Here is a 15,931-nt window from a genome sequence, read left to right as displayed (position 1 = left end):
CCGTTTGATTTGAGCGGACTAAATCAAACATACCTCATATTCGAAACTGATACACGGTACAATGGCATGGCTAGACACTATTACTTGAGCAGCAAGTTGAAAGAAGGTGTCTGAAACTTGAAATTCGTCCATCCAAACAGAGAGGCCTCGTTCTCTGAGATAGTCTGCTAGACATGCAACTTGATCGTAGTTTGCAAAACTATTGGACGGGATACGTCAGGTGTTGTTGTAAAACTTTTGTATGAATCAGAAACAAGCGTACTGGTAGCTTAACGCCACATCAAAGACGTGTCCTTCTGATGGTAGTATTAGAGAAGTTGAATCAGCAGTGGCTGGCTGCAGTAAAACCAGAGGAATGACTCCAGTGAGACCGGTAGACAAGCACAGGCCTCTCGCCCAACCTACAAAGAGTCTTTGAGCCTTAATACAACAACCAATTGAAGAGAGCTGTACAATACCATCAGCAAAAGTCAATTCAACAAGTATCCTATCGTCCGTGGAGATCATAAGCTCATCAGGTTCTCGCGGCTCGTAGCCTTGTTTGGCTCGATATTCCGTGAGCGTGATAGGAGGGTGGTTGAATAGCTCATGGTATACTAGAGGCAGCTAAGGATGAAAGAATATTCAGATCCCGACACTCAAAACCAGGCGTTTGCTGAGACAATGACCCACCGAAGGGTCTCGCCAGTAATCTAGCTGGTCTTCATTATCGGAGGAAGATACTTTTGATCGACTGCTCCTCCTGGTTGGAGTTGTTGACAACTTTCTTGTGACCAAGCTCCCAACACGGACCAACAATGCTGGTGAGATTTCATCTCCACCAGCAGCAGATGTATTCTCTGGAACTTCAGTCTAGATTTGAGGTTTAGTTAGTTAAGGGAATCCGTAGAAATAGGTTGGAAACATAGAGACGAAACGACACTGCCCTTGAAGCTTACATGTCGGGATTTTGAATTCGATGCCTTGCGTTTTCTGAAGAAAGTAGTAAGCAAGAGAAGAGGACCAGGTCGTTTTCGTGGCCCGCTACGCTTCGAGCTCGCTGTACCCATTGCTTTGAGTCGTTCAAGGCAGGAGCGGCGAAAACAATAATATGGTCAAGTCCGTCCATTTGAGACGTGCTGATTGCTAGAGTCGCGCTTCACTTCGAGTGCTGCTGATTGTAAATATTTCTGGTTTCCGCGAGTAATTGGACGCTGGACAAGTCTTTTGGAAGAGGTTCTGGACTAGGCGACTAGTGGGTCGACGAGTGCTTGCATTGACTAGAAGTTCACAAAGGCATGCGAGGTCTAATAATCGTCCTCCATCAGGTCGAAATGTTGGGTTGGTTGTCAGGAATTTGGGTGGAGACGTTCGTTTAAATGGCTTAAAAGCCGCTGGGAGCCAAATGATTATTTTCAAGTATAAGCTCACGAGCTTAATATTGCTCCATTGCGTTATATACGCGTACCAATTGCTTACAAAAAATTCTGCCAAGTGTATCTACGCGTTCCGTTGGTCAAATCATGGTTTTCCGTTTTCGCTAGTTGTTGTGGTGCGCATCACGTTTCTCGGAACCTTTGACATGTCGGATCGTCAGTAATCATTGTGCGGATATAGTTGAAGCAGCTCCGAATTGGTTGTAATCTCCAACCAACTCTTAAATCGATTTTGCGACCACCCAAGATGTAGTAGCTTTACATAGAGAGATCTTCAGCCTACCAGCACCAAGATCCACCTCCAAGGCCACGAGTCTCATCCGTAAGATTATTTTCCTGGGTTTGCTTCTTGTAGTTATTTCTTGGGAAAGTGAAAATCGCAAGACCAAAGTTGAAAGAAAGAAATGGAAGGCACCAAGGGGTTCGACAGCGAGCACTCAACCACTTCAGTAGAGTTCCCATTTATACAAATTGCATTCCTGTTCACCCGAGAGTTTACACGATGCGTTGGCCCTCACCCACAAACGATGCTCTGGATTTTATCTTGGCCAAGTATTTTAACTTTTCGCCAGATGATTTCAAATGGGATGATGGTCTCCTCTTCAATAGACATTCATTGCCTCTTGTTGGTAGGCGATTTGGAAGCCTTGATGATGGTTGCAATTCATTCGCTCATCTCAATGAGATTCTCACATTTCAACTTACAATTTATGACCAAAGCCGGTTGCTCTTTATTTTATGTGGTTGTGATGCTCGGAGGCCAGGAGATTATGAAGGGATACGAACCCTTCCATCTAAAGAAGCCGATATTCTTACACAACGCAATCATGTCTATCGCTTCGGCCATTCTCTTCATGTTGATCTTGGAACCGCTGATTCCAATGTGGTTTGAGCATGGCCTGAATTACGCTGTTTGTGACAAGCAGGTACGAGTTGTGGTCTCTCGTCTCATTTAAGCAAAACGATGTCTTTTGCGTTGGATCGTCGTTTTGCTACCACAGTGTAGAGTTGACGGTCAACTCGACCCCGCTTGCAGGCATACACTCCTCGATTGGAACTGTTTTACTACTTCAACTTCCTCTTCAAGCTTTGGGAGTTTATTGACACGGTAAATTTCATTCAAACCTTGAAGCTTCCATTGTCGTCAATGACCTCTTCATTGAACGATCTTTCTGCTACCACATTAGGGCTTTATGGTTTTGAGAAAACGACCTTTGGAATTCTTGCATGTTTACCACCACAGTGCTGTATGCTTGCCTGCCTGCTTGCTTGCTTTTTGCAATTTTAACACACGTACTTTAGACTGCCGGGCTTGCCTTTTTCTTCTTAGTGAAACCCCAACCTGCGGTGTGGTGGACGATACTTCTGAACTTGACAGTCCACGTCCTGATGTGTGAGTAGATTTGGACTCCTTTTTCAGATTGTTATCTCACAATTTCACTTTCTAGATTACGTGAGTACGATTTGAGTTTGTTCTTTCTGTTTGGTTGCTGACTACTTCCGTGTCTAGTACTATGCTGTATCGTCCATCTCCAAACGTCAGATCTGGTGGAAGAAGCATTTGACCTCGTATGTTACAATACTTTTGATTCTCGTCCTTCAAAGTACGGTGGTTAAGATGATGAACGTTTTAGTATGCAAATCACCCAATTTGTCTTGGATCTTGGCCTGATATCCTATTTGGCTTACAACGTCTTCACAAATGAAGCCTTCCCATGGCTTAAAACGGAATGGGGTTTCCGAACGGTTGAGAACTGTTTTTCAGCTGACCCTAAAATGCATGCTTCAGTAGCCACATTTGTCATTGGATCCTACTTATTGCTCTTCATCGACTTTTATGCAAGTTTGAGAGCTTTGATCTAGGAGTCGATTCGTTTTCCTAACTCTGCTGATTTGATTGTAGTTGAGATCGTATAGCCTAGCTGGGACTTCTAAGAAGAATGCTGCTATTAGTTCAAAGGCCAATGGTAACTCGAACGGTTCCGTTGATGGCCTTGTCAGCGGAAAGGTGTTGTCCGAGAAGGAGAAATAGAGAAACGTACGGTTCTCTCTCGATCTCTTCTGTCACTCCTCGACCAACACAAACTGTTTCTTTGCATTTCTTTCATTCTTACATTCTTGACATATTTAAAAAGCATAAACTAAGTAGCACATGTGTCAAATTAATTCAAACTATATTTATTGTGACTTTCTTACAAAACATATATGACGAAAGCGCTACAGACTGCATTTTCAAGCAGTACTACTCACTCTAGTCACAAAATCCACAATAGCTTTGATCGATGCTGCATCGCCCGGGACCTCATGCCTAGTATACTCTAATGTTTAGATCAAACTTTCACGCACTCTCGAATAAGTCATCATCAGACTTACCCTCCCGCATGCGACACAAGAACTGGATCAACAAAATGTGACGCCAGCTTTTTGGATTGTTCAGGAGTCGCGATGGTGTCGGCGTCTCCAATCGTATGGATTGATGGGATGTCAATTTTTACGGGGAAAAGTGTTGAAATGTGAGGCTTGTAATAAGATTCAAACGCTCCAAATAACACAGCAACTAATTAAAATTGACAAGGTAAATGGGGATGATACGGATATGGTACTCTTACAAAAAAATGTATAGATCCTGAGTCGATAAATTCATGCAATTGCTTGTTCCTTGTTCGTGACAGCAAGGCTTACATTTAAATTCCTTCTTCCCTGCCAGCTGATCTTCTGCTAGGATAGCATGAGCAGCGAGTGTTCCTTGAGAGAATGCCATAATGCCATCGAATTCTCCTTGTTTGGCAATCACATCACGAATATACAACAAGCTCTCATCAACACCAGTCCAATTTCCAGACGGGAAATCAGCGCCATTAGCAAAGTCAAACCACGAGAACTTTGTTGGATCTTGAGGGAAAAATGCCCTAGCCTTGTATGGTGCATCGATAAAGACTAATGAAGAGAAAGGATCGGTTGGGTTAACATTAGGATTCGACAGTTGATGTGAGGAGTTTCAAGAGAGTTACCAAAAGTATATCCCTGTTTGGAAAGAGCTTCTTGTAGTGGCGCTGAGACGTGAGAGAAAGCCTCTTTATTCATTGAATCTATAAGTTCGGAAATGGTGTTGGTAGCTGAACTGCAAAAATGTTAAACCAAATTTCGAGTTGAGAACAATATAAAGGAGAATCTGCGCTCGTTTATTACGACGATGGACTTACATGCATGGAGACACAGTATCTTCTTGCTCATTTTTGCCTTACGCCGTTTCTGTTGGGGTTTCAGAGCACTGGAACAACTCCAGTTGCTGTCGCCGGCCGCAGATCTGAAACACAAAGCAAACGATTAACAGAGGAACAGTTTTATATTTGCTAGATTAGGGGTTTAACGTCCAGCAATACATTTAAATCTTTGCACCAAGAGCTCTGGCAGTCTTTAAACCTTGTCGGACACCAAAATCCAACATGATTTCTTCGGATCCACCAGGAATGGCGGCGCCTCGAACAGACCTGTACAGTCTTTCAATAATTCCGCCTTGGCCACCTTTGGTGTAGGCAATTCCACCCATTATCTGAGAAGCTTCACGGGCACATAGTTCTGAAATGACATTTAGAAGTTAGCCATGGACCAAACTTATTCGCCAATTGTGCAGTAATACTTACCTAGAGTTTGAGTGCATTGCGCTTTGAGTAAAGCGATAGATCCACCCAGCTTCAAATTGGATTCAGCAGGAGTCATATTGTCCCATTGCTGTAAAACAATCAATGTATGAGTGAGCCCAAAAACCAGGTCTAGTATGACAGCAATGATGGCTTACATATATGACAAGCTCAATCCAAGCGTGTGTAGCTTCAACCATACGCGACATATGACCAAACTACAACAAATGGTGTCGCAATCGTTAGTTCATGACCGTCGATTTAATTTCAGACCCTTTGCCGTGCCTTGTTTCGAATGACACCGTGCTCTATCAAGTATTGGCCGAAAGTTTTACGTTTGTTGGCGTATTTCATGGCGACTAAGAAGACATGGAGTATCAAAATACTGTCAAAGGGATTGTTAAAGCCTTTACTATACCTTCAACGCAAACACGCGCATTACGTGAAGCATTTATAGCAATTGAGATACGTTCCTTGTTGAAGTTGTTCCTAAATACTCACGACATAAGCTGGTTTTCTAATACCAACTAGAAAGCCGTGCGAATGACTCACATCAAGACCTTGAATCCCTTATTCTCTTCACCCAGCAGGTTTTGCACTGGTACTTTTACATTGTCATACGTCACATAGGCAGTTCCGGCAGCTGTTCCTTGCTGCGTTGGTAGCGATCGAGTCTTCAACCCAGGACCACGTTCAACAATTAGAACTGAAATTCCATTTGCTCCGGATCCAGGTGGACCAGTTCTACAGGCAGTGACAAAGTAGTCGCCTTGCATACCACATGTAATCCACTAAAGACAGAGGGAGAGGTAAAAACTGACTGATCAACAGTGGCTTCAACACCGCGAAACTGACCTTTTTCTCGCCATTGACGATATAATGCTTGCCGTCCGCAGTCTTGACTGCAGTTGTTGTAATGTTTGCCACGTCAGAGCCTAAGCACCAAAAAATGGGTCAAGATTGATTGATCGTAAAGTGAAGACTGAACGCAGCGCTTCAATCATACCAGCATAGGGCTCTGAAATACACAAACAGACTGTCTTGTTTCCTGACATAACTTGTGGCATAATCTCCTTTCTTTGGAAATCATTACCAAAGCCTAAAAAACGTCACAGATCAGATCTCGGAAGTACAAGCGCACTAAAAAAAAACAAATCTTGCCAATGATAGCCGGTAATGCAATTGATGGACCAAGAGTGAGTTGTTGTCGAGCGGGCGAGTAAGCACGTGCTGAAAATGTGAGGGAGATGTCAAAACATTTAACTACTTTTAAAAGACAGAAATCGAGTCTTCACTCACCTAGTTCATCCAAGCAGATCATCCAATGGAATGCTAGGTTTGATAGAGTTAAGTGGAGACTCAATTCATTCGCATCTTTCACGTTCAGGAGAACAACTCACCATCCCATTCTAAATCACAAAAAGAATGTCAGTAAACATACACCATATTTCCTAACTGAATCAAGAGGAGCCCACCTTCAGGCTTGATTCCAACTGGTGGAGGTGTGTCAATGTAGGAACTTGGCCATGGCTAAGATTGGAGGGTATTCGTCACGGCATTCGCTGGCAATATTCAATCAAACATTGGCCTTACCTTCACACCAGTAAAAGCAGTCAGCAAACCAAGTTCTCCGAAAAGCTTGTAGACCGACTTGGGAATTTGGCCGTCAGCTTCCCACACATCGTTATAGGGAATCAGGTGAGTATCAACGATATCTCTCATGTAATCCCTTAATCGCTTGTGGGACTCCTAAAAGTATGACACGTCTTGTAAGTATGCACAATTCATTGCGAAAGAACCCGAACTAACCTTGTAGTAGGGAGTCTTCCATCCTTGATACCAGCTGGGGTCTCCCTATTTTGACCAAGCAAACGTAAGGCTCAATAACTTCCAATTTCAAGATATTACTAGACGCACATAGGGAATCAGTTCACCGAAAAGTTCTCCTTTAGGTTTGGGAGCTTCCTTGTGAGCTTGATCCAAATCACCAATGTATAAGGCATTGGCCTTTGTAGCTATGTACGGTATTTAGGTCAGTTCTGCTTGCTACAAATACTTCTTCTCAAATTGTATCTAACCTAGAACAGCAGCGACATTGTGGAAATTGGCGAATTGTGCAGTTGCATCCTTTCCCGCAACACTGAGCAAGATACGTTTGCCACCCGCTATAAATGGAAAAACGACGTTCAGTCATCGTGATCAATGGAGATGCTCAGTGGAGTCTGAGTATGTCGAATCTCGGTCGACTGGTGCAAATGGTGCTTCGAAGTGCAAAGACAGTCTGAAGCCTTACGATGTCCATCTAAATAGTCACTGACGTCGTAGACTGACGTGCAGTAAAAGGTTTATGAGTCGGTTTTAGGTCATGAAGTTCAATGCAACACAAAGTTCATGAACCACTAGTTCGAGCCAAGATCGCACCTCGATCGTTAATGATGACCCATGCATTGTCCTCAGTGTTATGTTTTGCGACTTCTTGAAGTGTAAACTTCTTTCCATTGGATGGGGCAAGGTATGCAGCAGTAGCCATTTTTTGATGATTGTGACAGAGTAGCAGGTAGTTTTAGCTGAAGAGGAACAGACTGCAACAGAGTTCAACGAGCACCGTGAAAAGTCAAGATAGTGGCCCTTGACGATGCGAGGAAGAAATCGGAGCAGGCAGGGAGTGACCGGAAGGATGTTTGTTCAAGAAAAACACGGGCAACCCTTGAACGACGTCACTATAAATTTTGTGAAGCCGGGTCACATTTACATCGTAGATGTATTCAATCTTCCTTGGAATTGACTATTTGCTTCGGTTTGGTATTGGTTGTTCGTGTTGGATTCGTTGAAAGGTCTTTACTCGAACGATCACACACAAATGACACTCTACGACAAGTAAGCTACGTCCATCTTCATTCTTACAATAGAAAGAGTGCTCCGCTAAACGTCCTCCTCTTGATTTGGTCTATTGGCCGTGAAAAGCGTCATTGATCGCGCAAAGGTCATGAATTCTGCACAATAGAGGTCGGTTTGGCCAAACCAAGCCCCAGATCGTATCAAAATAGCGATTCTAGATCACTAACACGGTATTCTACGTGATTTTTGCAATGCCAAGGCCTCACATCGGCGACACCCTTCATCAATTCTTCACAACACGAATTCATCAGAGGCAGTCATCTTGTAGCAATGTCCAAACGAGCTCATCCATCAGAGCACGTCAGCAGTCAGGCTGATAATTCATCTGCGCCGTCCTCCAATAAGAAAGTTCGTCGAGAAACAGATCCCGAAGCTGCATCAACTCTCACCCAGGATGATGTCGCGTTATATGACAGGCAAATACGATTATGGGGTATGGAAGCTCAAACAAGGTAACTTATAATATATGGGATTATTATGTGCATTCGCTGGAGGATGGCTGCTCGCCACTTGATTTAATGTTTTGATCTCAAGCTAACTTTTATCAAATTCTAGGATGAGGAATTCAAGCATTCTCGTCGGTGGATTAACAGGTCTAACGAACGAAGTCTGCAAGAATCTCGTGTTGGCAGGTATTGGAGCACTGACCGTCGCTGATGGTGCTAAAGTCTCTGTGGACGATTTGGGCGCGCAGTTCTTTATAGCTGAATCCGACATTGGCAAGAATGTGAGCCAAAAAAAAGACCATATTGAGTGTCATCCTATGCTCGTGCTTACCAACTTACATCAATCTTAGCGAGCTGAAGCATCTATGGAACGTATTCTCAACTTGAATCCAAGAGTCAAAGTCGCTGCTCTGGCTAAAGATGTAGGAAGCATGCCAGAAGACTTTTTCGCTGGATTTGACTTTGTGGTCTTGTCGGGTGCTGACTTGGCGACCATGGTATGAAGAGAAATCAAGTACATGTGGCAACCATGACCGTCAATTCGTCTTTGTTGCACTTAGATTCGCATTGACAACATATGTCGAAAACACGGCATCAAATTCTATGCTGGCGTCATGGCTGGGTTCCACGGCTTGTTTTTCTGTGACTTGATGCTTCACTCTTTCGTCAAGTGAGCCAAAAACACCTCCATAATCATAATACGAACGACTAACATTCTGCCTTGGTAGAGAAATAAAATCAGGCATATCAAAAGGCGACACGCCTAAAATATCGAAAGTCCAACGAGAGTCACATTATGTTGCATTGGAAGATGCCCTGACGAAAAAGTGGGGGCCATTGAGCAGAAAACAAACAAAAAATATTGCTATACCTCTCTTCCTTGCTTTTATCAGTAAGATCATATCTCAAGCGGCAAATGATGCTTATTCTGTATGTTTGTAACCGCCTTTCTTCCCTAGTTGTGTTGAAGTACCAACAACAACATGGTCACCTACCCACCCGAAAGCAAGATGCAGAAGCTCTACCAGCATTCAAGAATACATATCTAGAGTCTCAATCCCTGGAGGCCTCAGTGATCAAGGATGATCAGCTTTGGTATGTAGTTGAAGAGCAAAACGAATATCTCCCAACCTCGCTCTATGTCCACTAACTTGGTTATCTCTAGGACGATCTCTGCAATGCTAGGTCGCGATCTAGCACCAGTATGTGCTATCGTCGGTGGTATCCTCGCACAAGAAATCATCAAAACTATGGCTCAAAATGACGAACCCTTGAACAATTTCTTTGTTCTTGATGCCATGTTGTCTGTAGGTGCTGTGTTGCCGGTTAGTCCTCCATTACCTGATGCGAATGGGTCGTCATCATCCAAGGCAGTTGCCATGGAAATCTTGTAGACGAGATGTAGAACGAGTTGACCAGTAAGGCTTCTTTTGCACAGTGATAGAATATTGTAGATAACAAAATAAAAGACAAGCATAACAGATATAAATTTACTGAACTGTATTTATGAACCCGTTTCCCTGAATAACTATATACTATTGTTTTGACACAAACGAAATGATAACTGGGATCGCCACGTCACTTTGCATCCTCTAAATAAAGAATTTATACATTTTGGCCAAATTCCACCCTCATTTCGGAGCAGCCTTCTTAGCACCACCCCTTCCAGACCCCGCCGCAGCCATAGTACTCTTAAAGCTCTCCCCATTGATGGCAGCCCTCAGATACGTAGCAGCAGCACACAACAAGCATAGCCCACCCGTGATTGTAGGAGCCTGAATCATGGTTGGAGCACAGCAAAACAAGTAGACGACTGCTCGGATATAATAGTTGGAGATGTTGATTGTGTTTGAGATTGGGTATTCGTGTAGCATGATTGCCATTGGGATGGCGCTGGCGATAGAAGGAAGAAAGATTAGATGTAATAAGATTGAAATTAATAAAATAAAGAGGAAATTGAAGGAGCTTTACATGTTGCTAAAGGCCAGATACAAGTTTGGGTAAAAGACACTGATGACGCCCCCTGTAAGCACAACTAATGGTAGAAACGAACATTAGAGAGCAACAACAATATGTATAATACCGATGATCGAATAAGCTTACAGAAGGCAGCAGCAAGTGCTTGTATACGAGCCCATGTTGACCAATTGAACTTAGCCATAATGCCAAGTGTGTGATGAGCAAAGGGTTCTTTCGAGTAATGAGACCTTGGGAGTTGTTTCTATGAGGCTGAATTGGATGTGTGGCTATATACAATCCGTTTGCCTCTTGTCTTTTACCGAACTAGTTTCTTGTTTGACTGTTGTTGGTTGAAATGGTGGCCGTTTTGGGCGCATTGCGACAAACCTCCACCGAACGCTAATAAAAGAGGGACTCTGATACTCTCGTACGTTCATCAATAATTCATGTTTCGAATCTGACACGTTGAAACTGCAATGCAACACAACAAGACAAAGAACACACACAAATATAATTACTTTTGGCTATATTCAACACACTACCGTCCATGACGCGTCCACAACAACTCATTCAATCTCAAAATCGACTGTTTCAATCTCTCCTCCTCAGAAATCAACGAGTCAATACTTTTCGTATCATCATCAGCAGGAGGAATTATAACAGAGGTCCCTCTGGCAACTGGCCTTCTCGTCACACTACTCGGGTTGTGCTGATCCAGATTCGATGTCGATGATAGTTTGGTTCTACTACCGCGGTTGTCGAGAGATATGGTCGATAATTGCACTGTTCCGATGTCTTGTTCTGGTTTGAAGAGGGTTATAGATACTGCTGGTTTTATTGGCTGTGATTTGGGCATTGTCGATGACACGTTCTGATGTGATGCTGATATCGTATTTGTGGGCTGGATGTTGATTTGGGAACCAAAGGATTTCGGTATGGCAGGACGTGGTTTGGTGCCTAGTAGTTCGGTACTAGTGAAACTGCGAGCATGTGATACTGGTTTTGGATTTAGGTTTGCTTGTACTGGTTGGCTCAATCCATCAATTGATTGCGATTGCATGCTATTGTTTGAATTGAATCGTATCGTAGGTTTGTTGGTTGCTTGAATCTCATTCTTTGTTGATATTGCTGGTGTTGTCGTCGTGGGTGCGGCTGTTGAGGGTGATGGTGATATAGCCGAAACTTGGCTAGGGCGTCGTTGTTGCAGATTCGGTCTTAACGAGGTTAATGATTTGGCGTCTGGGATTGTGTTGTTGGTTTGGTTTATGTTAGAGGCAGGAAAGAGAGTCCTCGAGTCTGAATCCATGGATGCCCATTTTTCAACCGAGTCTTCAATTTGATGTTGAGTTAGGTTTCCGCTTTTGCATAGACTTTCTGCGTATAGGAAGAATTCAAGAGAGTCCACTAAACAGAAACGGAGATGTCAGAATCGTGAGTAAATTCAGTTTCCCAAACAGACTGGGAGTGAGTTATAAAGGAATGCTATTTTTTTGCCCATTCATACCTCTGTCATCCTTAAACTTCTTAAGAAAAGGCCCATTCGTCACAAACACCGCAGTAGTCGGCCTTGCACTCTCAGAAGCCGTTTTAGCCCTCGGCAAACGTGACGATACAGCTCTTGGAGACTTGTGTGCAGCCGCTGGCACTGAGACATGCTTTGCTGAAGATGATAATACTGGTGCTGCAGATGTAGCTTTGCGAGGTGTCTTGCTCTCGTTACTGCTGCTATCTGTTGAATGCTGGTGCTGATGGTGATTTTGATCTTGATGATGGTGGTGATGTTGACTTTGTTTCGTATTGTGACTTTTGGGCCGTTTTGAGCTTGTTGGTCTTGTTCTTGGTTCAGCTGCCACTGCTACGTCCTGCTGTGCTTGTTGTTGCTGATGCTGTGGCTGATATTGTGGTTGCCGTGGTGGTTGGTGATGGTTCTGATGTTGCTCAACACAAGTCGATTCCTTACTAGCTTTACGTGCGGCTAGAGCAGCTGCTCTTGCTTCCTTAACTCTTTGAACTGAAGCTGCGGCTGCTGCACTCGCACTTGACGATACTACAGGTGCCTTGGTAGTACCAATGCCAACCCACGGTGGACGATCAGCATTGGTTGTTGGGGGCCGTGAATGCGGCGTGGTTGGTTTTGAAGACTCGACTACTGGTTGTGGCAGCTGCATAGGTTTACTTGAAGGAGGCCGTGACGGCTGGCAACCTTCATCCTCATTGTTACTAACACTTCCAGACTGTACATTCGACCATTCTTTAGACGCATCATTGTCTTCTTCATCATCGTCCGAATACGAATCTCCATAACCATCATCAGAATCATCATCATAACTATGAATCTCTCTCGCACTGGCATCCCTAAACTCGGCATCATCGTCACCAGAAGACGAAGCCTCATATGCATCAATGTCGACCATACTCCATCCAAGCGTAACATTCTTCAACATTGGACTTGGAGGCATTCTCACGTTTCGATGTGCAGGTGCAAATTGTGGTGTCCGTAACGTAACTACAGAGCCCCGGACACTGGCACTCATTAAATTCGGCCGAGAGTATTTCCTAACCATTTGACTTGACAAGGAGGCGTTTTGCGGTAGTTGGATTGGTAATCTCGCTATAGCCTTCCATTTCTCTACTACAGCGTGAGATGGACGTGCTGCACCGTCTACTACTTCCAATTCTCGTCCCTTGATGATGCGTTTCGGGCCTTCATCGTCATTGTTATTATTTTCTCGACTCGTCCGAAGCAACGATTGCGGTGTTTTGGGAGGCGATATCCGACCAAATTGTGCTGCGAATTCAGAGAAATCAGGCATAACGAGTGCCGTTATATCTGGTTGTTTGTCCACAAAACTGTGTCCAGTGCTTGCAGTATTGATTCGAGTTTGTGCAGCAGAAGAAGATCCAGATTTAGCAGCTGTTTTACGGTATGTTGGTGATGATTTAACTGATGCTGATATTGCTCGCATCTTTTCACGACGTTCATTTATGGCGTCATCTAGACGTTGACGAGATTTTGCTTCGAGAGCCCGGTGACGTGCTTCAGCTTGCCTAGATTGAAATAAAAATCGTAGCGTAAATATGGATCTCCATCGGATTCCTTCTACATAATTGCGGCCTCACGATTGTCGTCTCTTCGTATCCCTGGCATGCTTTTGATGTCTCTCATCAGATTTCAGCACTTGTGCTGCAGTAAAGAGCTGACAGGCCTGAAATCTATTCCTATTGTTTGAATATGGATATTGGTATGAGCGATCGATACCTCAAATGTGTCTTGTTTTCTTTCATGAAAAATTTCCAATAACTTTGCAATGTGTTTTTGACTCACGAATAGCCGTCAGAGTGAGAGCGACCATTATCCAAGAATGTATGCTCATTCATTCGTCAGATCATTTCTCTTGTATCTAGGAAAAGAAGGCTTATTCTGGATTGATCTAGCTTCAAAACGAGGAAAGCGATTAGTCGGCAATTTTCTAAGGAACTGCGCTAACAGCACGTAATCACACTTCAAAGTTCTTATATTCAAAAGACTACTACAAGATGCAATCAGACAGAGACTCGTATTCTACTTCTCTGGATCATCGAAGGCAGTATATATGATAGCAGAGAATGCCATCAATGCAGGTTGGCGAGTCAATACCTATACATAAACCAAATTAGCCTCAATCTCACAGTCCAAGCCATCTACAGCACACTCTTTCAGTTACCTGTATATAGTGATTCGGAGATCCATTAATCACAAGATGAGCTTGTCGACTAACAGCAGGTAAAACACCAGCTAAAGGGAAAACTTTACTCTCCTCTTTACTAACCGAATATGACTCTCCATCTCGTAATTGGCGTAGTAGAGTCTCGTCGTCAATCTCTGTAATCTTGGATTTTGGATCAGCAGATGATGAGGTGGTAGTTTGTGGGAAGAATTGTGGGCGCAGTTGGAGAGCTAGAGTGTTGAACGCGTCGTCTAGTGATGCGTGTAGGACTAGACGGAAGTCAGGGCTGTGTTTGTGGCGAGAGATATGTTTTGAAGAGTTCTTGTTAGATGGGCATGCTGAACGACATGAAAACAAGAGGATAAATGACTTCCAGCATACCTTTCAAGAAAGTCCCGAGTTTCATTCAACAGTTTCAGTAGCTCATCATCGACTGCATATCTTGGATCGCTTGGTCTGACTTGATTTAATGGAGCTCCTTCACGTAATGTTTCAGATTCTTGACCTTCTGGTGGCAGCAGATATTGTGTCAAACTATGGAGATTTTGGAGGTGTGAGAACACGATGGTTGTGCGTGTAGTGTTCACCATAGCTTAAGGGAGACATTTTCATGAGGTGCTTACTTGAAGGGCTTGGATTGATCACCATTGATGAAATCTACTTCAGCTCGAACTTGATCCAGCATGGTTAATATGCTGTTGTAGTCAGTTTGTTGTTTCAGTGAGATACTAAGAGAACAGGAGAGTCATTTTCAGTAATGTATTTTATTCCCAAAAGCGACACAAAAGCGGAGAACGACTGTTGGGACCACCTTGCAATGACTTTATCTACAGCAAGTCTAACTCGATCCACACAACTTCTCCATCCAACATTCAACAAGTACCAACTCAGAGTCAAGAATTTACGTTCCGTTTCTATATTCAGACCAGTCTTTGGACCAGCGTCACCAGCAACTTCTTGTTCCTTGTCCTTTTGAGTAAACATTTTTACCGAGTCGAGATATATGAATCGACCCAGCAGGTTCAGTTGGACGTGTGTAAGTGCAGTCAAGAGCGTTATGAGGTATACAGCTGATATAGTTCTCGTGAAACCTGCGTGTGAGGAGTGTGTGAGTATAATTGTCGTTTTCGCCGTGGCATGATTGCAAGAACAGATTACGCACTGAGTATTTTCACATCTTCCCATAATTCCATTTTGGTCTTTTCTCCAGCAGAAGATGGGGGAGCAGGAGCAGCAGATGCTCCTTCTTTACGTGATTGTTGTAACTTTGTGGTGATTGCCTCAACATTCAGTCCATTGAGTAATTGTTCACTCAGATTGGGCAGCAGAGATATGATTGTGTATGAGCAGTCTTGTTGATTCTGTTCAAATCGCTTCCGTAAACTAACGTGTGAACATTGAGAGTGAGTATACAGCTCAAATGGTTGAATGTTTGACACCAGGACACCATAAAACAAACCACCAATACAGAGGAATAGGGATATAGCATACTTTTCTTTGGCAGTTCTCTCGATAGCCATCTTGTCAGTGTATTCCTTGAGTTTAGCTTGGGCATATTTCCCAATGAGATATATTACACCCACAATGCCAGAAAACCAGATGAATCTTGACGTGTTGTTGGCTATGAAGCCCTTCAAGGACCAGGAAGCCGGTGGTGGTGTTGTCTTTTTATTATTCGCCGCCGCCATCTCTTAGATTGATGAGTCGTTTGCTTCAGTATCTCGACAATGCTATCAAAGTTTGAACGATCAGCAGATGAAACGGAATACAAGTTGAAGCTCTAAAAGCTCGCGGATAGGTGCTCAATATGTAGTTACGCGTACTGACACGTTCAAAGGCATTAATTCGTCGAGAAACTGCCACGA

General features: G+C 43.5%; 4 protein-coding genes across 4 annotated transcripts; 2 read left to right on the top strand and 2 right to left on the bottom strand.

The window, feature by feature from the left end:
• Nucleotides 1-1,917: 1,917 nt before the first annotated feature.
• Nucleotides 1,918-3,278, top strand: SMI569 (very-long-chain 3-oxoacyl-CoA synthase; the record flags this gene model as incomplete). The annotated part of the gene is made up of 6 exons (XM_031166498.1): nucleotides 1,918-2,044; nucleotides 2,136-2,341; nucleotides 2,452-2,523; nucleotides 2,603-2,662; nucleotides 2,926-2,984; nucleotides 3,050-3,278. 6 exons carry the CDS (start codon nucleotides 1,918-1,920, stop codon nucleotides 3,276-3,278), a joined length of 753 nt encoding a protein of 250 aa, XP_031027389.1.
• A 1,522-nt stretch (nucleotides 3,279-4,800) lies between these two features.
• SmJEL517_g00568 (uncharacterized protein) lies at nucleotides 4,801-7,586 on the bottom strand (the record flags this gene model as incomplete). The annotated part of the gene is made up of 17 exons (XM_031166497.1): nucleotides 4,801-4,994; nucleotides 5,060-5,147; nucleotides 5,215-5,274; nucleotides 5,330-5,415; nucleotides 5,475-5,545; nucleotides 5,609-5,847; nucleotides 5,912-5,991; nucleotides 6,063-6,155; nucleotides 6,209-6,286; nucleotides 6,356-6,388; nucleotides 6,457-6,465; nucleotides 6,532-6,586; nucleotides 6,650-6,805; nucleotides 6,866-6,910; nucleotides 6,974-7,071; nucleotides 7,135-7,221; nucleotides 7,478-7,586. The coding sequence occupies 17 exons, from the start codon at nucleotides 7,584-7,586 to the stop codon at nucleotides 4,801-4,803; spliced, it is 1,581 nt and encodes a 526-aa protein (XP_031027388.1).
• A 638-nt stretch (nucleotides 7,587-8,224) lies between these two features.
• On the top strand, nucleotides 8,225-9,794 carry SmJEL517_g00567 (uncharacterized protein; the record flags this gene model as incomplete). The annotated part of the gene is made up of 7 exons (XM_031166496.1): nucleotides 8,225-8,406; nucleotides 8,510-8,681; nucleotides 8,751-8,897; nucleotides 8,961-9,070; nucleotides 9,129-9,292; nucleotides 9,360-9,495; nucleotides 9,566-9,794. 7 exons carry the CDS (start codon nucleotides 8,225-8,227, stop codon nucleotides 9,792-9,794), a joined length of 1,140 nt encoding a protein of 379 aa, XP_031027383.1.
• A 4,127-nt stretch (nucleotides 9,795-13,921) lies between these two features.
• On the bottom strand, nucleotides 13,922-15,754 carry SmJEL517_g00566 (uncharacterized protein; the record flags this gene model as incomplete). Its single annotated transcript, XM_031166495.1, has 7 exons — nucleotides 13,922-13,996; nucleotides 14,064-14,352; nucleotides 14,448-14,600; nucleotides 14,690-14,794; nucleotides 14,878-15,157; nucleotides 15,229-15,449; nucleotides 15,558-15,754. The coding sequence occupies 7 exons, from the start codon at nucleotides 15,752-15,754 to the stop codon at nucleotides 13,922-13,924; spliced, it is 1,320 nt and encodes a 439-aa protein (XP_031027382.1).
• Between the last annotated feature and the right edge of the window lie 177 nt (nucleotides 15,755-15,931).

This window comes from Synchytrium microbalum, assembly GCF_006535985.1.
Source record: "Synchytrium microbalum strain JEL517 chromosome Unknown SmJEL517_scf0002, whole genome shotgun sequence".
Lineage (NCBI taxonomy): Eukaryota > Fungi > Chytridiomycota > Chytridiomycetes > Synchytriales > Synchytriaceae > Synchytrium > Synchytrium microbalum.
This window is presented reverse-complemented; position numbering and strand designations above follow the sequence as displayed.